This window comes from Tupaia chinensis, unplaced genomic scaffold, assembly GCF_000334495.1.
Source record: "Tupaia chinensis unplaced genomic scaffold, TupChi_1.0 Scaffold000387_1, whole genome shotgun sequence".
Lineage (NCBI taxonomy): Eukaryota > Metazoa > Chordata > Mammalia > Scandentia > Tupaiidae > Tupaia > Tupaia belangeri.
The window spans coordinates 1,250,472-1,271,970 of record NW_006159889.1 but is presented as its reverse complement, the minus strand read 5'-3'; the positions used below and the strand labels follow the sequence as shown (position 1 = coordinate 1,271,970).

General features: G+C 57.7%; 1 protein-coding gene across 4 annotated transcripts in view; it reads right to left on the bottom strand.

Annotated features, from left to right (window-relative positions):
- PTPRF (protein tyrosine phosphatase receptor type F) overlaps positions 1 to 21,499 on the bottom strand; it is an 88,740-nt gene that overhangs the window by 25,267 nt on the left and 41,974 nt on the right. For all 4 annotated transcript variants that reach the window (XM_027773907.1, XM_006153751.3, XM_027773909.1 and 1 more), the window contains 7 exons: positions 21,103 to 21,213; positions 9,011 to 9,280; positions 6,408 to 6,989; positions 6,072 to 6,208; positions 5,476 to 5,620; positions 1,491 to 1,796; positions 585 to 778 (listed from right to left, as the gene is read on the bottom strand). In XM_027773907.1, the coding sequence (XP_027629708.1) occupies positions 585 to 778; positions 1,491 to 1,796; positions 5,476 to 5,620; positions 6,072 to 6,208; positions 6,408 to 6,989; positions 9,011 to 9,280; positions 21,103 to 21,213 (1,745 nt within the window). The remainder of the gene's footprint in view (positions 1 to 584; positions 779 to 1,490; positions 1,797 to 5,475; positions 5,621 to 6,071; positions 6,209 to 6,407; positions 6,990 to 9,010; positions 9,281 to 21,102; positions 21,214 to 21,499) is intronic.

Below are 21,499 nucleotides of genomic sequence, written 5' to 3'. Positions count from 1 at the left end.
GCGGGTAAGGCGGCCTCGGGCCATCCCTGCCTCTAGCCGTGGGAGGAGTAGACACCCAGCCTGGCACTGTCCAGGAGGAGGGCACGTCTCAAAAGCCCACAGTGAACACGCCACCAAGGCTGTGAGCCACCAAGGCTGATGCCCCGGTGGGGCTCGCAATGGAACCTGGCCCGGCACAGTTTAGGCAGACCCAAGACAGAAGAGGGGTCCTGACCTCGGTCCATCCCTGCCTCTAGCCGTGGGAGGAGTAGACACCCAGCCTGGCACTGTCCAGGAGGAGGGCACGTCTCAAAAGCCCACAGTGAACACGCCACCAAGGCTGTGAGCCACCAAGGCTGATGCCCCGGTGGGGCTCGCAATGGAACCTGGCCCGGCACAGTTTAGGCAGACCCAAGACAGAAGAGGGGTCCTGACCTCGGTGCCTCCCACCCAATGGAGGCTACAAGGCGTCTCTGGTCTCCCAACTGGAAAGGCAGCCTCAGCCCCTCTGAGTGCAGGCGAGGGAGGGGCGAACCCGGGCTTCCAGAGGCGGTGTGCATGCCAGTCTGCTCACCCTTCCCCCCGCCACCTCCCCAATGGTGCACCTGGGCCTCAGCCAGCATGACGTCCTGGATGACGGGCGGGCCACGGGGCTCGCCGTTCTCTAGCCGCACGTAGGTGACCTGGTAGCCGCGGATCTGGCCGTGCTGCTTGCTGGGGACAGGCAGCTTCCAGGAGACATGCACAGCAGTGGAGTTCAGCGGTTCCACCTCCACCTTCCGTGGTGGCCCGCTGGGCACTGGGGGCCAGGTAGAAAGGGAAATCAGGCCTGGTGGTACCCATCCCAGCTTCGGTGGGCACCGCAAATTCCAAGGCCTCGCCTCTGCACCCCCTCTCCCGGAAAGGCCCTGGAGTTTCCTTAGGCCACCTGTGCTGGGTGAGGACCATGGGAAGCTCCCTCTGCCAGCTGCGGAAAGGCCTACAACTGGCCCTGCCTACCCCTTCGTCCAGGGCTAGCCTTGGTGGGAGGGCAGCTGTGCAGGAACAGGTGGAGGGGGGACCCGAGGCCTTTGCCACACTAGTCAAGGAGGCTGCTGGCCCTCCTGGCAGGGGTGGTGGCAGAACTTGAGATGTAGAGAGCAGTTCGTTCTGTCCCCCACCCCCGCCCATGCCAATGCCCAGCCAAGGCAGTCCTTGAAGGTTCTATCAGGTTGTGGGGCAAGTCATGACATATCTTTCTATGCAAAAATGCACCATAACTTTCCCCACAACCCAATACTTTGAGTGTTTTTCACACCAACTTTTTGAGCCCTGATAACTTTAATCTGAGGCGGGGCTACTCCGGAGATAGCCCCAATGGCTAGAATTTGGCATGGGTAGTCCCATAACTTATCTCCCTTCAGCCCACACCAGAAAGGGAAGGGCCTAGGCTTGTGGAAGGCCAGGGCTCCGGGGTGCTGGCGCTGGCATCTGCCTCCCTGTCCCGCCCCGCCTCGTGTGCCACTGCCTACCGTCCTCGTCGGTGCGCACCAGCACCGGGCTGCTCTCAGGGCCGGGGCCCACGTCTGTGTGTGCCCGCACCCACACCCGGTACTCCGTCCACTTCTCTAGGCCCACCAGGTCCCAGCTGGAGTGCTCGCGGCCGATGCCATCCACCACATGCCGCCTGCGGTCCTCGCCGTCCACTGCCTCGTAGGCCACGGAGTACTGGGTGATAACGCCGTTGCGGCTGTCGGCTGGGGGTGGGACCCAACTTACCCGGACCGTGGTGGAGCCCGTGCTCACACATGTCACTTTCTGAGGAGGGGCGGAGGGGGCTGGGGAAGACAAATGGGGGGAAGCAGGCAGATGGAGGGTGGGGATCACAGGCATGGTGACTGAGTCACAGTGGACTGGAGACTCACCCAGACAGGCTACCCGAAAGGGGAAGTGGCCATCTCAGGGCCCTCTAGGCAGGCTGTGCCACTGGAGCCAGAAGGCCTGACACCCCTGAACAACCAGTGTGCACATGTGTGCTGCCTCTCAATCTTGCATACATGTGCATGCACACACATACACACACGATATCTCTTGCACACATGTGGACTTCTAACAGTCTCCCATATACGTGAGGTTTCTCCCACATACGTGAGGTTTCTCCCACAAAACATACACTATATCAGACACACATGTGGCTACCCACTGGCATCCCACACCCTGGTCACACAACCACCACACACGGACAACTGCTCCACGTCTGCTGTGCCCACGCCTCTGCGTTTGAGGACTAGTGTCCCTAATCACTCCTTCGGCGTTACGGCTGCCTTGACCTCTGCCTGCCTGGCCAGGATCTCTATGTCTAAGCCACAGACAACCACAGAAACCAGAGGCCAGACATCAGGGAGCCCAAGGACCTCTGGGTTTGGAACAGAAGCACCAAACAGGCGCTCGCCCGGAACAGACCCCTGGCAACAGGAGAAAGGCGTGTGCCTTCCTCATACCAGTGGCATTTCTGGACTTGGCCCGCCGAGGACTCCACTACCAACACACGGACTGCTCTTCTCTCCGTCTCAAGTCCTGCCACCACCCCTCGCAAGGGGGACCAGCAGGGCCCTCGACTCAAGGACTTTCTCTTCCCTGAACTGCTGTGGTCACACCCTGGATGCTGCTACCATTCCCTACCCCCAAATTTATGGCTTCCCACTCCCCTTGCAGACCCTCACCTCTTGTTCCAGCTCACTTACTCGGGCCCCAGCACTGCACCTGCTCCTTGGCTCCTCTGGACCTCTGTCTACTGACCACACACCCCCATCCTACCACCCCTGCATCCCCTCACCACTCTCACCAGTATCCCCAAACCTCCCTGTGTTCCCGTACTCCTGCCTGGCCTGCACCAAGCCCTGAATGGATCCAACACTCTGCCTTCTCCAAAGGAGCGCCAGCCTCCTCTCCACTCCCCAAACTTTCAGTTCCTTGTCCGCCCCCTCCCCCCGGCCTCTCAGTGCACAATCCTGTCTCCCACTTCGCAGAGAAAACAGTCTTCCAACAACGGCTCTTCCATTTCTTGCTACCAAGCCCACCACCCTACTCACATGTGCACTGGTTCCCACCCTTCCCCCCACAAAGACAGAATGGAGCCACCTGCACCCAGCCTGTCCCCATGCCCTTTGCCTGTCCCTCCACCTGCTGAGGCTCTCCAACTGCCCTTCTTTTCCCAGGTTTTTCCTTTTTAAAACTGATTTCCCGAAAGTGTGTAATTATGCTCAAAATTCTTCCGTCCTAAAAAGATCCCATCCTCAGCCAACAGCCCCTGCCCCACAATAGTAATCACACCCTTACAAATGGACTTCTGAGTGGAGTCTGAGCTTGCTGCCTGTTTCCTCCCCCAGCCCGTGCCTCGTGAGGCTCCGGTCAGCCTCAGTCCCCATCAAGGCACCCACACTCCGCGCTTGGACCCAGGCCCGCTCCTCGTCACCGAGTGGGCCCTCTTGGTCTGCCTGCTCCTGGCCGCTCAGTAGTAGCATCTAGTCTACCTGAAACACTCCCTTCCTCCAGCCTCCACACTCTCCCCTCTCCTGGGTTCCCTCCCATCACTACGATCTCTCAGCTCCTCCACCCCAGCCCTGGCCCTGCCTGGCATCACCACTTGACCAGCACGTGGGCATCCTCAATTAGGCATCTGAAACCAGGTGCCCTCTTCACATTGGCTTCCATCCCATTTCCTACCCCGAGCTGCCCTCACTCACCTCCTGAGCCTGACAAGAAACAAGACTCACCTCCACTCCCCCCCTCTTAGCCCCCACGCCAAATCTTCAACAAGTCCTGACCATTCAGCACCCAGATGCCTCTCAAAGCACCACCATCACCTCATCTGAGCCATTTTCTTTTGTCTAAGTTGCTGTGAGGCCTCCTAACTGGTCTGATGGCCTGTCCACTCTCACCGAGCAAGTGACCCTCCTGCCTGCCCTCTGTCCCTAAGCCCTGACCGCTATGACTCTGGTGGCTGCTTCAGCCACACTGGCTGGATGCACACCCCCCTGGCCAAGGACCACACACCTTTGGGCTCCAGGGCCTCTGGGGCTGCGGACTCCCTGCCTGAGGCCTCTGTTCACTTGTCCAGCTGGACATGCTTCCTACCAGTGCTGCGTGAGGCACTGCCTCCCCAAGGCAGCCTTCTTTAACCCCTTCGACCACAGGCAGCTCCTGTCACATCATCTCACAGTCAAAGCTCATCGGAGGGGCTGGCAGGTGGCATGCTGGTTAAGGGCACTGGATTCCCACGTGGCTGACCGCAGTTCGAGTTCCAGCTATGGTGGCTTGCTTTCTCACTTTCTGTCTCTTTGTCCCTCTCAGAGCAAATTAAAATGAATAAACAAAATTAACCAGTTCTTAGAAAAAGAAGAAACTCATCGGAGCAATGGCAGGTGTAACATCCACCTGCCCTTCTTGACTGTGGGCCCCCGCGGGCAGAGGTTGCGCTGTCCGGACATGCTGCCAGTCCTGCGCTCTGCCCTGGGCCTGGTCCCCCTCAGGAGCTTCTAGAATGAATCCATGAACCGAGGATTGCAGGCAGTATCCTGACATCACTGCTACACGCACAGTGGCACGTCCACAGACTGCTACACAGATGCTGTCACAACAACAGTCACCCTGTGGTCACCGTGTTCACCCTGTGGGGCACCCTAGACAGTCACACCCATGTAGAGCCTCAGAAACAGTGGGTTGCACGACCACAGATGAGACTGTCCAGTTTTACCCAAAGAGTTGTACACGCATTCTCATTTGGAACACGAGAGAGGCACGATCCCAGGGCCGACACATGAACGCAGGTACCGCTCAGCTGTCCTGTCAGGTGCAACTACGCATCTGCCCACAGGGAGTGCCACGTACGCAGCCACAGATCACAGTGTCTGCCACACATGGCACGCTCACACGTCACACAGCTGCCACACAAACGTGACACGCAGCCACGTGGTCCTACATGCAGGCATCGGGGCACACTCAGTCCTACGGTCACATTCTCAGACCTGTTACCATGTGCGGGTGGCTCAGGATGAGTGCGCGGTACGTGCCTAATTCTCATGGTGGGATGTGAGGAGGGGAGCATGGGTGATGAGGTGTGGGTCCATGGGGAGGGGAGACAGCCGCCAAAGCAGAGCCAGGACACAGCGGGCCCACCACAGAGGACGGCTCAGCACGTGTGACCAGCACAGGGCGGGTGGAGGAGAGATGGGTCACAGACACGGAACTTACCTGCTTAGGGCACAGTGGGAGGAAGGGGGAGGCTAGGCAGGGAGCAGGGAAGGCAGAGGCTGCTGGATAGACTGGGGCCACTCACCTGTCATTCTCAGGATCCAGACCCATAGCTCAGACAGGAGTCCAGCCTGAGGCCCAGCAGACCCGCCCACCCACCTGGGCAAGGGGGAGGGTGCGTGTGCGTGTTCGTGTTCATGTGCGTGTGCATGCATGGCTGCCCTAGCCCAGCTGCGACAAGCAGCAGCCTCAGGAGAAACTTACTGGACTGTGCGGTACGGGCCTCAACGGTGGGGGTGAAGACGCCCACCCCCATGTCCGAACGGGCAGCCAGCTGGAAGCGGTACAGCGTGTCGGGCTTCAGGTCCTCCAGAGTGTAGGAGGAGGTGGGGTCGAAGGTCACCTTGTGCTGGAAGAGCAGGGAGCACACACTGACTGCTTTGCTGTCAAAGGTCACTCAGGTTCTTCCCAGCACAGGCTGCAACCTGACCCCTCTGGGCCCTCCATGGCTCCAGGACCAGCCCCACACCGCGAGGTCACATGGTCCACACAAGTTCATAGCCAGTCCACACCACGCGTGCCTCATTGAACACATGGGCCATCAGAACCACACTGAGGGTAGTCCCAGAGGAACTTCAGGGCTCTGCCAGCATCACGCCGAGTAGGGCTACAGGCAGACACTAGGGACTTCACCCCCAGCAGAGCGACAAGGACTATAGAACCACACAGGCCACCTGAGCCACAGAGCCCCAAGGAGAAGCCCTGGAGGCTATGCCCACAGGAGCCACAGAGGCCGGGTTAGCCCGCCAGACCCGCAAGGCCCAGGAGCTGCCCCTCCCTCCCGCTTCCGCACGGCTCACCTGCTGGCCTTCATCCTCCGCTGCCCAGTACACCAGCTCATACTTGACGATCCGCTCCTGCGGGGGCAGCAGCCATGAGAGCTGGATCCTGGTGTCCGACTCTGCCTCGGCCTGGAAGTCCGCGGGCTGTGCGGGCACTGCAACAGCCACCCGGGCACCGTCAGCCTCGCCAGCCCTGGGGGCACCCTTGTGCTGCCTCCCAAGAGACCACACATCCATGGGATATGGCACCCTTGTCTCCAAGTCCTCGGCCTCACAGCCTGAGGAGGGGCGCTACAGCAGCCTCAGCCTCCCTTGGTTCCACCATGGCTGGCCGGTGCACACGCTTCCACCTACCTCCCTGCTGCGTCTTGACCTGGATGGTGGGGCTGGGTGGGCCGTCGCCCACGGCGGTGAAGGCGAGGACACGCAGACTGTAGGTGATGCCAGGCAACAGGCTGCCCACGGTGGTGAGGAGCCCCGCGTCTGTGTTGTGTTTGTGCCAGGCGCTCAGGGGGCGGCGGGAGTCTGGTGTGTAATACACGCGGTACCCCCGCACGAGGCCGTTGGGCTCCTCCGGTGGCTCCCACTGCACCAACATGGTGCTGGCACTCAGCATGCGGGCCTGCACGCGGCGTGGAGGGCTGGAGGGCGCCTGCTCGCCCGTACGTGCCCGCACCGCCTCACTGGGCGGCCCTCGTCCAATACTGTTCACCGCCAGCACACGGAAGGCATACTCTGAGAAGGGGCTGAGGCCACCAATGCTGTAGCGGGTGGTGGCCACGCCATCCACCTCCTGGAAAGGGCCCTCCGTGCCCGCTGCACGGTACTGGATGCCGTAGTAGGACACCGGCTCCGAGTTCCCAGAGTCCCAGGTTAGGGTGACGCTGGTGGCAGTCGTCTCGGTCACCACAAGATCAATAGGAGGCTTTGGTAGAGCTGGGAAGAAAGTAGGAGGCTCAGGGTTGCCCTAGGTCATGACCCCAGGACCAACCCTACCGCAACTGGGGATCCATCGGGCACAGGGTGTGGTGGCCAGCCACTGGCCATCTTGAAGAATGTCTGAAATGGTGATCTCTGAGGGCACCTAGAGGGGGACGGTGGCCAGGCCTGTCAATGTCCCCAGGAGCCTTGGGTTACTTAGTATGTATGCATATCACTTCTGAGATTCACGGGATCCTCATGTCAGCCCACATCACTCATCTGCCAGGGGGTGACGAGGCCTTCACCATCCCATGTAGACTGGGCAGCAGGGACCTGCCTCTGCAGCTCACCTGCACCCACCTGGGAGTGAGAACGTGGAGTAGAGGCAGCAAGGAGAAGGGGTGTGTGTGTGTTTAAAGAGAGATTCTTGCTATAAGGTGTGTATGCTCACTGGAGAGAAAGACAGACAGAAAACGAGAGGGGGATGGCAACACCACCCACTGCAATCCCTTCTCCTCCATTCTCCTTTCAGAACTTTGGGCATGTACGCGCATGTGCCTGGTTTTGAGTTTTAAGCCACTGGGTCCAGGTTTCAAACCACAGTCAACTATGTGGGAGTCCAACGACATAACCATTATGCCATCTGCTGGGCCCAAGGAGGTTTCAAGGTGTTTCCTAAAGGACTAGCCTGGATTTTGGAAAGTTATGGGGCTGCTGGTCCCATAGACCCCGTGACTGGCTCTCAATCAAGGTGGACAAGTCCATGGTCCACAGACAATTATCCCGCAAACAACTCTGAGTGCTCGCTAAGAGCCATCCATCGGGGCCACGATGCCACATGGTCACATGCCTGTTCTCACAGTTTACACTCCCATGTGAGAGAGGATACGCAAGTTGAGGGCCAGCCCAGGGCCTAGCGACCATGGGAGTTGGGTCCCACACAGCTGACGTAGACCCGGCAGCCTGAGCAATACGCTGAGCATGTATGCATGTACGTCTAGAATCCTGAAAGGAGGAGGAGTTGGAGAAGGGGTTGTGATATGACCATATCCCACAGGGGTGGCTTTCTCCTCTGTCGTTCACTCTCTGGAAAGTGCATACAACCTCTGGCAAAATTAGAAACAAAAAAAAAGAGTTGCTAATAATTGTGATTCTGGTACACGCAAGGACAAAAAGAAGCAGGCTGCTAAGATCGAAAAAGAAAAGCCCAGGGACTCTCCTTGGGTGGTGTGACCAGGGTGGGAAAGCCTTGAGGCCTTGAGGGGAGGTGGAGCTGGTGGCAGGAAGTGCTGGGGCCAAAGCACGGCTGACAGACAGGGTGTGTTGATGCGGCCACTGTATGCCGAGGGCAGGCAGCCAGGGGCCCTGGAGACAGGTGAGGTTCCTAACCCATGTCCTAACGGAATGCCACTGGAAGGTGCTTCTCTCTTTCTTAAAAGGGAGCTAAATGATTCTAGCTGACATTTTAAAATATCACTCAAGTCGTAGGATGGAAGACAGATCAGATGCAGTTCAGAGGGAAGCAGGGAAACCAGGGGGAGCTTGTGACACGTGTTTTACGTGTGTGTTGCCCACGTGTGCCTGACCCCAGGGCTCCAGGCAGGGTCCCCACTCTTCGCCTGGTTCCTGTTTGCCAGGAGGCAGTTATACCGGAGGGTCTGGTACTATGCAGTAGCATGGCAAGGGAGTGGTGGCGTGCTGGTGGATTCAGACCACCTGCGGTTCAAGTCCCTGTTCTGTTACTGTGTGACCCTGGGCAAATGATGTAGCCTCGCTGTGCCTGTTTCCTCATCTGTAAAACAGGGACACTGAGAGCTTCTACCTCCCAGTATAACAGGAACGGAGCAAAACAAACTGCTTGCCAGCATGAAGTTCCTGCCACACGAAACTCCACACCTGTCGGCCACTCTCGTTAAGGCTATGAACAGAAAACCCTGTCTCTGAAGAGGTGGAAGACCCCAGAGCTGGGCACAGGGACAGCACCAGCTCACGCATACCCGCCTCAGGCGCTGGGCAGGAGCCTCCATCACACTCACCTTTCACCGTGACCTGGGCGGTAGCCTCGATCATGCCTAGCGAAGAGATGGCCACGCAGGTATAGTTGGCCGAGCGCACGACGTTGCTGAGCTCCAGCACATTGCGGCCGACCGGCATTTCATCCTCCTTGGTGAGCTCTTCGGCCCCCATCATCCACTTCACGTAGGGCATGGGAGCTCCCACTGCGACACACGTCAGGTTCACGCTGCCGCCTGGCATCACCTCCTGGCTGCTGGGAGGGATGGAGAAACGAGGAGCCACGCGACGCACTGCGGGAGGAGGAGAAAGGCACTCACAGCCCAGGCAGGACACGCAGGCGTGGAAGGGCAGGGGCCCCTCGTCCAGGAAGCCCCTCTCGTCAGAGCCAAGCCCATGCTCAGAGACGGGGAGGTGGTACCCCTGCGCCCCGGTGGCTCCCTGGTTCCCACCCTGCCTGCGGGCTAGAGGAAGCCCCTGCACTCAGGGACTGTCTGGAACGTGACGTCTGACTCACGATATCGCAACCGAGCTCACGTGACCGTCTGGGAATCAAAGCCCAGAAAAGTCCTGGCTGCCCAGCATCACACTGACCCAACGTGACGTCCAGGCCTGGTCAGGGCCACAACCCAGGTCGTACTCCATGTCCACCCGTTTGCTTCTGGCCTCCGCCCCCACCCAATGGGTCTCCACATGGACTGGTTGGGCACCACTGAGAGAAATTCAGGTCTAGGGTGAAGGGGTCTCAGAGTGTGGCTGGGGTAGGGCAGAGGGCCAGTTTGAGAGTGACAGGCCACCTCCTCTGGAGTCACAGCCTTCACCAGCAGGACACAGCCCGAGAGGAACAGATACGGGAGGTGATAGGACCACCTGCCAGGGCTTTAGCAGTACTCGAGGCACAGCCTGGAGCCCAGGGGCTGCCCCTCAGGAGGACTGGGTGGGGGCGAGGGGTTGGGCGGGCCAGAGACATGGCCCGCGGGCAAGATGGGCATGACGATGGCAGTAACATGATGAGGGCGCCGACAGACGGCTTTCTGCGCAGTGAACGAGGGTCTCCAGGGGAGGTGCTGTGCCTGGTGCGACCTCCAGCCTTGGCCTCTCCTGGCCAGAAGCTGTTCTGAGCTTCTCAGTCCAGGGTGCAGCCTGGAACCACCCCTGAAGTTGCAAGCGTGGTACAGACATTCAGAACATGCAGTGGGAGGAAAGGCAGACCAGGCCTAGCCATGGTGGGCATGCGTGGCATGCAGACGGGGCATGCAGCGTGTGGGCAGAGGTTAGGGTGTGTCTTAACACGGGCACCCTCGCACGCAGGGTGGCAAAAGCAGGCAGCGATTATGAGTGGCCCAACGGCACCCAAGAGGATCCTCGCTGGGGGCCCCGACATGCGGAGGACATGGTGCTGCCTGGACACCTCCACAGGCCCCAGACGCTGCCACTCACACAGCACCAAGTCACGGAATCAGAGCTGCGAGCAGCTGCAGGCGCACCCTGTCCACTCTGACCTCACTGCTGGGTCAAAACAGGCCGAGGTCAGGCAGTCAGCACGTCACAGGTCCTGAAACATCTCCTAAGTTCACGCATTTCTCTCTGAACACACCGGTAACCACCACCGCCTACTTCAGAGCCATTGCCACCTCGCCCCAGGCCGCGCAGTGGGTTCTTCACTGGGCCTCCTGCCGTCTCGCCCTCCGGGCGTCCTCCTCTCATTCCCATTAGCTGACCCGCTGCAGACGAATGACACAGACCCCCTCAGGTCACTCCCCCACGGAACAAACTGTCCACACAGCCTCACGATGCCACCTTACTTCAACTCCTTCCTTGTCTGCCTTGCTCCAAATCCTCCAGACAGAACTAAAACTCTGAGAGTCGACCAAGTGGGCCAGCCATGATCAGTGTCAGCAGCCTGGCCTGTGTGTCCAGGCTCACTTGAGGTGTCCGAGCATCACGTGGACATCCAGTGTTCTGCCTTCTCCTAGAATCGGCCTCCTCATCTCTCGAACAATGGGCGCTCTCCCAGTGCGTGGAGCACAGGGTAGGTGATCCACATCTGGCTACTGAGAAGCAGCTTCAGGGGCCCAGTAGGTGGCATAATAGTTACGTCGCTGGACTCCCACATAGCCAACCATGGTTCAAATTCCAGATACGGTGGCTTGAAACTCACACCCGGAACATGTGCAAGCGTGCCCAAAATCACTACTAGGGAATGAAGGAGAAGGAACTTTTGAGTGGCCATCCCCCCCAGGGGTTGATTTCTCATTTTCTGTCTGTCTCTCTCTCCTACAAGTGCATGTGCCCTACAGAAAAATCTCTCAAGAAAAAGCAACAGCACTTGGACTTGTGCAGAAACCGTAAGTGACTCCCCCCTTTCCTGGGATGGCCAAGTTTAAAGGACCTCCTTTCCCCACACACGGGACAACCAGCCTGAGAACAGAGAAGTCAACAGACGAGAGCCAAGTGAAGGGACAGAGCCCTGCCTGAACTGGGTAAGCATCCAGATCCAGCCCTGCCCAGCGCTGCAGCTACTTCTTCATTTTTTAGTTTTGTAACACAAGAGTTTCCTTGTCTCACGTATGCTGGTTTGAGTGGCTTTGTCATCTGCCCCAGTGTCGGGCATCTACACCAATGATGACAGCATGTCACAAGCACGATAGTTCTAATGGCAGGGAACAGGTGGAGCCTGGGGGCATGGCTGGCAAGTGCTCTGTGGCAACAAAAAGTCCCCTTTGAGTCGTCCTCGCAGTGGCACAAGGTGAAGCCATGAGGCACAGGCAGAGCGGCTGCTCGGTCTGCTGGTGTGGACACTCCCTGGGCTCCAGAGCAGGGTCGGGGAGGGGCGGGTATTGAGAAGAGAGGCACAGGCTGGAGATCTGTGTGCAGATCAAGCCCAGGCCTGCCAAGGAACGGAGGGGTCCAGCCCGGTGGTCATTGCCCCCTCGCCCCAAGCCGCGCAGTGGTTTCTTCACTGGGCCTCCTGCCGTCTCGCCCTCCGGGCGTCCTCCTCTCATTCCCATTAGCTGACCCGCTGCAGACGAATGACACAGACCCCCTCAGGTCACTCCCCCACGGAACAAACTGTCCACACAGCCTCACGATGCCACCTTACTTCAACTCCTTCCTTGTCTGCCTTGCTCCAAATCCTCCAGACAGAACTAAAACTCTGAGAGTCGACCAAGTGGGCCAGCCATGATCAGTGTCAGCAGCCTGGCCTGTGTGTCCAGGCTCACTTGAGGTGTCCGAGCATCACGTGGACATCCAGTGTTCTGCCTTCTCCTAGAATCGGCCTCCTCATCTCTCGAACAATGGGCGCTCTCCCAGTGCGTGGAGCACAGGGTAGGTGATCCACATCTGGCTACTGAGAAGCAGCTTCAGGGGCCCAGTAGGTGGCATAATAGTTACGTCGCTGGACTCCCACATAGCCAACCATGGTTCAAATTCCAGATACGGTGGCTTGAAACTCACACCCGGAACATGTGCAAGCGTGCCCAAAATCACTACTAGGGAATGAAGGAGAAGGAACTTTTGAGTGGCCATCCCCCCCAGGGGTTGATTTCTCATTTTCTGTCTGTCTCTCTCTCCTACAAGTGCATGTGCCCTACAGAAAAATCTCTCAAGAAAAAGCAACAGCACTTGGACTTGTGCAGAAACCGTAAGTGACTCCCCCCTTTCCTGGGATGGCCAAGTTTAAAGGACCTCCTTTCCCCACACACGGGACAACCAGCCTGAGAACAGAGAAGTCAACAGACGAGAGCCAAGTGAAGGGACAGAGCCCTGCCTGAACTGGGTAAGCATCCAGATCCAGCCCTGCCCAGCGCTGCAGCTACTTCTTCATTTTTTAGTTTTGTAACACAAGAGTTTCCTTGTCTCACGTATGCTGGTTTGAGTGGCTTTGTCATCTGCCCCAGTGTCGGGCATCTACACCAATGATGACAGCATGTCACAAGCACGATAGTTCTAATGGCAGGGAACAGGTGGAGCCTGGGGGCATGGCTGGCAAGTGCTCTGTGGCAACAAAAAGTCCCCTTTGAGTCGTCCTCGCAGTGGCACAAGGTGAAGCCATGAGGCACAGGCAGAGCGGCTGCTCGGTCTGCTGGTGTGGACACTCCCTGGGCTCCAGAGCAGGGTCGGGGAGGGGCGGGTATTGAGAAGAGAGGCACAGGCTGGAGATCTGTGTGCAGATCAAGCCCAGGCCTGCCAAGGAACGGAGGGGTCCAGCCCGGTGGTACAGCCTAACTGATGTCTCTCCTGTCCTGCTAGCCAGCGGGAACCTCAATGCCTCCTCATTCAGGGGCGTCACGGTGGGTTCAGGGAAGGGAAACTTCTTGGAAGAGAGACCTACTATGTGCTGCAGTTTTCATGCTGCAGATTGCATCATCTCCCAATTAAAGACAAGTGAACTGACTTAAGGATACTTTAAGTGGTATGCCACGCTTACACACATAGTAGGTCTATGTGAAGGAAAACTCAACCCTTCTGAGTCCTGGCTTCAGGAGAAGTTTCCAGACTAGCCCAGGCTAGCAGAAGACACTGCTCCAGTGTGTAAGGGTGAGTTGTCTAGAGCCTGTGCCAGGGGAGGGGTTTTGGCTACAAACTCAACCCCGGGGGTTGGAATTCTGGGACCCTGGATGCCAGAACAAAGGCCCCAGCAGAGGAAGTGGGTCTTGGCCAGTAATCCTCGGCCTCAACCTGGACTATGCCCCGAAATTATCTCTGGAGAAGAGGGTCTTCAAGCCAAAATGTAGCCTTCACAGGTTGGGACTGGAGGCTGTGCCAACTCCCTGAGCCACTCTGACTCCAGACACTGCCTAGAAACTGAGGCCCTTCAGGCACTAATGCGAGGAAGAGGTTTTATTTTTCCTTTCCTATATACCAGTGGCAGAGAGAACTCCAGGGAGGAGGGATGAGTGCCAGCCCAGATACGGCCCACAGAGGTGTCTCCAGCAGCGGGCCAGGGCCTGAAGCCCAGAGGCTCCTGGGTATATCACTTCGTCCTTTCACAAGGACACTGGGCCTCAGCACGGCAGGGAACACGGGTTCCTACACAGCTCAGCACATCCTCCCTGGAGTGTGAAGGGCGCAGGGAGCTACGGAGGAAGGGCTGGGGGAGACTAGAGACCACGTCCTGGTATCCTGAGTGCCAACAGGCGCCTGCATCCCCGACCTGCCCAGACAGCCACCCCATGCCAACAGTTAGAAGCGGCTGGCACCTCACTGCAGCAGCCCCGCCGTCCTCTACCTGCTGCCACAGGGACAAGGCCTCCAAAAGGAGCGGGACTTACCTCGAACTCAGTCTATTGACAGAGCACCAGCAGGGAAGGAAAAACTGGAGCTAGAAAAAAATGCACTTAGGGTCTAATCTCAGGCTCCAACAATGCCGGTCTATTACCGTTCCCTGTGCATCCTTAGTGCTGACATTTTATAGACAATTTCCAAAACAGGGCCCTGCCATTTCTGGATTATATTTCAGCTGTAACTTTTAAGTCTAATTATTTGCGCTGACAACCCCCTATAATAGGGCGGAGCGGCGCCCAGAGGCATCAGCATTCAACGGAGTGACAGCCTAATCGTAGGGGAGGCAGCCCCGCAATCTGCATTCACTCGCGGAAATTTCTCTGATGAAAATAACACAACATTAAGGAGGGGATAAGGGGCAGGATCCACTGTATCAAGATAAAATAACTCTTTAATAAATAACCTTGTGGCTGCCGCAGAGCAGTAATTAAATGCCGCGCACCCGGCACACAGTTTTAAGTAAAGCTGGAAAAATGTAAGATGCAATTATCAGCACCAAACAAATTACCAGCCCGGCAAATCCCCTTGGAATATTTAGAAACTCATTTCTGCCTTTCTCTGCTGATGTCTGTTTTCTGAACACGCCAGCAGATTCGCCTGGTCAGCGAAATGGTGTAACCAAAATGCCCCAGAGCTCAGGAGTGCATATGGATGGATGCTCAGGCTGATACCTGAGCCCAGGCTGCAGCCCGCTGCCCGACTGGCTCCTGCTCGCTCACGGGGGAAACGCGAGCCGTGGAAGACAATGCAGAGGGGGCTGGGTGGCCTGGCCTGCTCCTCAGACCTCAGCCTGTCCCCACGCAGGGGAGCAGCCTCTGACCACTCAGACCATGTGACAGGAGAATGTCTGTTAGCCCACGCTCCAAGGGCAGAGTTGAAAAGTGAGCCCCAAGTGGACTGCTCTGGAATAGGCTCAAGGGAGCCTCCAGGAAGCCCTTCCCTACCTGGAGAGGCAGAGGTCGCCTTGCTAAGTTGCAGCTGACGGTCCAGTCAGCCCAGGTATAAGCAACTGGGGCCTGAATCTGAATGCCCAGCTCCCGGCACTGGGCTGAGCACCCAACTGGCTGCCAAACTGCAGCTCAGGCAGACATGGGGCTGGCCGAAGTGTGGGCAGAGGGTCTGGGCAGATAGACCTTAGTTTAGATCTGACTGGAGAAGGTGAGCCGAGGTGATGCCACTCTGTGCTACAGGCACGAAGCTCCCTGGGCAGATCAGGGTGAGCTGCCCCATTGAGTGTTGGCAGGAACTCTAGGGGCCTCAAGGGACAGGGCGGACACCGAGGGACCTCTGTCCTATGCTGCAGGATCTTAGGAGGTAGTTCTACATTAGCTTCTTCCTGCCTTCCTCTCAGTGGTTCGGCTGAGCTTAGTAAATGTGACCTCTTGACAGCGGGTGGTTGTGGAAGGCCCCGCAAGTCCACGTAGAGCTCTCACAACTCCCTCTGACCACAAGTCCCCCAAACATCCCTGAACTCCACCTGCAGTGGACAGCTGGCTTGGCCCGGGAGCACAGGAGGAGTGGTTTCATGCCATGCACCATGCCTGCCCGCCCGCCCCAGCAGGGAGCCCGGCTAAGGGGACATGCAGACACGTGATACATCAGGGACCCAAGCAGTGGAAACATGCAGGCAGGGGGCCTGCCCACCCACCCCGGGGCCTGCCTGCCTGCCGGCCCGAACGATGGAGAGCAGAGGCCGACTGGCGGGCAGGCGTGGCTGGAGCGAGCCTGAGGGGCTGACCGAGCCTGCTGGTCCCTAATGACGGGCGCGTCCCGTCGACGGGCGAACTGTAGATGGATAAGAAGTGAAAAGGACCAACCTTCTCGCTGATCTGAGAGATGAGAGTTTGGGTTGATGGCAGAGTGCGATGAGGATGAGGAGGGAATAAAAAAAAGACAAGGAGAAACACAGAGAGAGTAAAAACAGGCCAACCTTCATCTGCCCACACAGCACAGAGGACGAGACAAGACTCCTGTGCCCCCTCGCACACACACGTGCACGCAGGTGCACACGGACCACGCCGCTCACAAAAGACTCAGGACTCATGGAGGACACGGTGGACAGGGCTGGGGCCCACCGGCAGGTGCCAGGATGCCAAGGGCAGGACCGACGGGGTGGAAGCGGGCACAGGAATGTCCCCATGCCCTGTACGCACCCCAGAGCTCAGACAGACCTGGGAACTGGGCTCTGGGGTCAGGGGTTGGGACCCACCCAACTGGCACCCCCACTGAGGCACACGAGTCACCAGGACCCCGCCACCTCAAGGAAGCCCACACCGCACAGCATGGTATGAGCAGGGCGCCTGTGGGGAGAAGGGCTGAAAGGCACAGCCCCCTTTCCGACAGCGGTGGCCCAGCACCGAGGTCCCTGCAGAGAATGGGGAGGCTGGTGGCTATGGTGCAGGTAGGCCAGACTGTGCACCCGGAAAGCTGGAGGAGAGACGCTGTGGATGGAAGAAGAGAATGAGTCACTCAGGGGGGGAGTCAGATGGTGACGGGGAGAGGCTGGTCCTCCCGGCGTGCCTGGGCCTGCTAGACTGCGGGCGGAGCTGCGAGAGACTGTGAACAAAGCCAGACAGAGTGCATGGACACCACCCTCACAGGCTGTCCCGACACCGCCAGGTGCTTCCCGAGCGCCTGGCGCCGTGCTGGGCATTTTACACATACTGACCATTAAATGCAGCCACCGCGGGGCCCGGGAGGCAGTGGGAGTCCTCAGAATCTGGGGTATGGAGTGGGGATGCAAGCAGACGCCGATCCCAGCTCTGGGGAAGATGAGGCCTCTGGGCCAGTGCACAGAAGAAGAGTCAGCGCTGAACAGAGGCAAGTGCACAGGGGCCAGCGATGTGGCCCTGCTTCAGGGCAGTGGTTCTCCCCCAGCCCTGGTGACACGTGGCTACGTCTGCAGGCATTTCTGGTTATCTAAGTTGGTTCGGCCCAGGATTCTACTGGGAACTACAATGTACAGGACAACCCTCCATCCCACCAAACAAAGAATTATCCAACCTAAAATGTCAACGGTGCTGAGAAGCGCTGGGCTACAGTCCACACTGGCCCAGATGCTGAAGCTCAGGTCTTGAGAGTCAGAGCCCTGAGGAGGCTTCCTGCCTCTGGAGGGAACCACCCTGCTGGGAGATGGGCAAAGGGACAGCACTGGGTATCCCTCCATGGCTAGCCACCCACAGGCAGGGTTCAGGATACACAGTGGTTAGCCAGCATGGAACAGGCTGTCCCAAAGGAGCTGGAGCTGAGCATCTTCAGCTCCACAGGGGTTTGGAGTTGGCCCTGTGGCCTCCCGGTTAAGGGAGCTAGATCCTACATGGCCCATTGTGTGGTTTGAGTCCCAGATGCAACAGCTTGAGAAACACACCAGATGCACGTACATGGGTGCCCCAAATCCTGATAGGATGGAGACAGGAAGAAGGAACGCCCCACTGGGAGGTGCTTTCTCCCTCTCCCTCTGGCAAAAGCAGGTGCCCTCTGGTAAAGGAGGAAAAAAGGATTCTGCCAGGTGTGAGGTAAGGAGGGGTGGGGACAGCAGAGGCAAGGGTCCCAGGGAGCAGGGCTTCTTGAATGTGTAGAAATCCTGCCAGGAAGACAGCGGAAGCTGTCCTGGGCCTATAGGGCAGGCAGTTCTTGGCCGAGCACAGCAGGTGTAGATTCAGAGAGGGCTCAGATCTGAGGCAGGTGCTAGAAGGGAGGTGAATAACCGGTCCTGAGACATGACGGCCCACAGGACTGTGTGGGCGCTCACGAGAAAGAGAGGGAGAGAGAAGTCAGTTTAGCTGTTTTAGAGTCCCTGGCAAGTGGGACCGAAACTAAAGGAACCCCCACATCCCCCGCAAAAAGACACATGGGAATGGAGCCAGGAAGGTGGATCCAGTAAGACCTGGCGGAGGCGGGTGATGGGCCACCGCAGAGCCAGTCAGGGTCCTGCCTGAGCTCGCCTGGTGTGGACTCTGGGGGCCGCATAAATAGGCTGCAGGTGGGGCCCAGCAGGTGGTGTGGTGGTTCAGGACACTGGACTCCCACATGGCCGACCATGGTTCTAGTTCCGGACCTGGTAGCTTTCTTTCTTTCTTTCTTTTTCTTTTTTTTTTGGAGAGGTTTTTGCTATAGGGCGTGTGTACTCACCAGAAAGACAGAGAGAGACAGAAAGAGATAGAAAGTGAAAAATTACCCCCAGGAGGGATGGCCACGCTGCAGTCCCTTCTCCTCCATTCTCCTCTCGGGATCTTGGGCACGCATGCACACGTGCCTGGCATGAGTTTAAGTCACCGGGTCTGGGACTCAAACCACAGTGGGCCACATGGGAGTCCAGCGACAGCTATTACGCTAACTGCTGGTCCTGTGGCTTGCTTTCTCACTTTCTCTCTTTCTCACTCTGTTCCTCCCTGGTCAAATTAAAATAAATACATAAATAAAGTTCAATAAAATAACTATTTTTTAAAAACCTGGAAAATAATAATAAATAAAGTTAAGTGAAATAATTATTTTTTAAAAATTAGCTGGAGGTAAGATCTCCCTGGTCAGTACCTGAGCTCAGTCCATCTCCAGAGCACTGTGTGACAGTGACATCGGAAAACACTGCCAGGGCCAGTGTGACAGCGACATCGAAAAACACTGCCAGGGCCAGTGTGACAGCGACATCGAAAAACATTGCCTGGGGACCAGCAATTAGCGTAATGGCTATGTCACTGGACTCCCATGTAGTTGAGCGCTGTTCGAGTCCCAGACCCAGTGGCTTAAACTCACGCCGGCGCATGTGCGTGCGTGCTTAAGATCCTGGGAGTAGAATGTTGAAGGGATTGCGGCGTGGCCATTCCCCCTGGGGTGGGGGGGTGATTTCTCGGTTTCTGTCTCTCTGGTGAGTGCATGTGCCCTATAGCAAAAACATCTAAAAAAAAAAAAAAAATTGCCCAAGGGACCAGCAGGTGGTGTGGTTAAGGTGCTGGATGCTCTCACATGGCCGACTGCAGTTCGTCTCCTGGACCTGGTGACTTGCTTCCTCTCTCTCTCTCTCTCTCTCTCTCTCTCTAGTCAAATTAAAATAAATGAATAAATAAAACTAAATAAAAATACATTTTTAAAAAGTTTAAAAAACATTGCCCAACCTAGAAGATGACGTAGGGGGCCATCTACCTGGAGTGCGGGCCTTCTCCTGCCTCAGTATTGCCTCTTGCGGCTCTCTGCAGGAAATAGGTCATGCCCATACAGCTTGCTTGGGGCTCACAGGAGCTCTGCAGGGCTCGCCTGTCCCCACTGTAGCCAAGAGCGACAAGGGCCTCTTTGCTGAGGCCCAGGACCTGCACACTCACCACCCCGGTTATTGAGACACACACTTAGCCAGAAGCATGAAATATCTGAGACAGTGGAGTAGAGGTGGCAGGTGACTGAATAGGGTCCTTCTAGCTGCTCCTCTCTCATGGAGACTCACCAGCCCCGAGGCCTCCGCCAGGCAGCACAGGGTTGAGTCTGTGCTGTTCGCCAACTTTACTCTTTGTGGCCACGAGAGGTTCCTGGGCTCCTGGTCCCCTGTCCCGATGCTATTTCTGAAGCCAGGCCTCGATGTAGCTCAACCAAACCTTGGTGAGTGGGACACCTTACGAGGGAGGCAGCGGGAACTTCCCACCCTATGGCCCCAACTCTCAGACATATCTTCATTTGTCTCCAAAGCACAAGTGGCCCATCATGAACAGTCCCTCTGGCCACCCAATGGGCTGGAGCCTATGGCCTCTCTGATCTATGCTGGGGCCACATACGTAGCAGACCCTTAGTAAGTGTGTGCTGGCTGATGGCCTCACTCTGTCCTGTGAAGAAAGCAAGACTGTCCTGAAGGGTGGCTCAGGCCACTGCCATCGCCCTGTCCCATGTGCTGGGGATACGGTCAGAGACACCCCATGAAAGCTGCACCAGGCGCTCAGCATGATAAAAGCATCACTCTAAGGAGCTGCATCCCTTACCTCTACCGAGTGGGGACGGTTTAACTTGCAATGACATCTGCGTGTAGGAGGGCTAAGCAAAGGGACAGTGCAGGTAGGAGGAACTTCTGAGCCTGTCCTAGGCACTGTGCCCACGACCCCAGCATGTGCTCAGGTAGGTGGCCGGCTTTGGTTGCCCTTGGGCTGTAAGCATGAAACTAGACACAACAAAACAGTTCCCAGTCTGCTGGACTTGGGCTTCTGAAAAGCACACCACCTGCTCAGCACCAGCAATGAACACCTAAACATAGTAGGTACTCACCCACAGCAATGTACACACAGGAGCCCACGGCTGCCTGACCTGACCCCTCACATAAGGGTTCTGGCTGGAGACAGCATGGCTGGCTCTTCCCAAAAGGCCCCAGGCAGCCTGGCCAGAGGACAGGTTCTGGTCCATTCCTGAGGCCTGACTGACCCAAAACCTGGAGCCAGAGGGTCCTGGAGCCCATCCTGCTAGGGTGGCAGAGTACAGCCAGGTCAGCTGTGCACATGTTTACACATGAATGTGCGTGCCTGTGTGGGTGCACACACCTCCCCCTTGGGGGAACTCTGCTGGAAAGGCTCCAGACTCCCGTGGGGCCCTGAGCCCATGAAGCAGGACCTAAGAGAGACACAAACGCTCCCAAGAGTTCCGGCTTCCCCGAGGGCCTGCAGGGAAGGGAGACGCGGTAGTAGCAGACATCAGGAGCCTGCCCAGTGGGAGTGGCTGCTGCGGAAAGAGGCGGGAAGGAGGAGAGGCCTGCCCCTGGCAGTCCCGTGCGTGTCTGCACCGAAGGCTCCAGACGGCATGCCCAGCGGGCGAGGCTCAGCTCTGCGGTGACAGGGCCAGGCACTGCCCGAGTCCTTACCTCGCACGTACAGGTTGGCGGGGGCCGAGTAGCGTGTGCCTGCTGAGTTGGTCGCCACACACTCGTACTTGCCTTGGTCCGACTCCTCACTGCTCTCGATCTGCAAGGCACCTGTGGGGACACAAAGGGAGCGGTCAGCCATGGCCCATGTTGAGTGTAGCCTGGAACACAAGGAGGGGTCTCGACAGCATCTGCGGCTCACGTTGGCCAGATGTAGCAGCTCACCTGGGCTGTATCCTGACCCGTTACTTCCAAGAGGGCTTCCTGAGGAGTCCAGGAGCCCTCTGGCTAGAACCAAGGGTGTGCCCCTGGGCACGATCCCATCCAGCCGGGCCTGCCTGGGACTACACCCCACCAGCTGAGTGCCCACCACAGCCCTGCCAGTACTGGAGCCCAA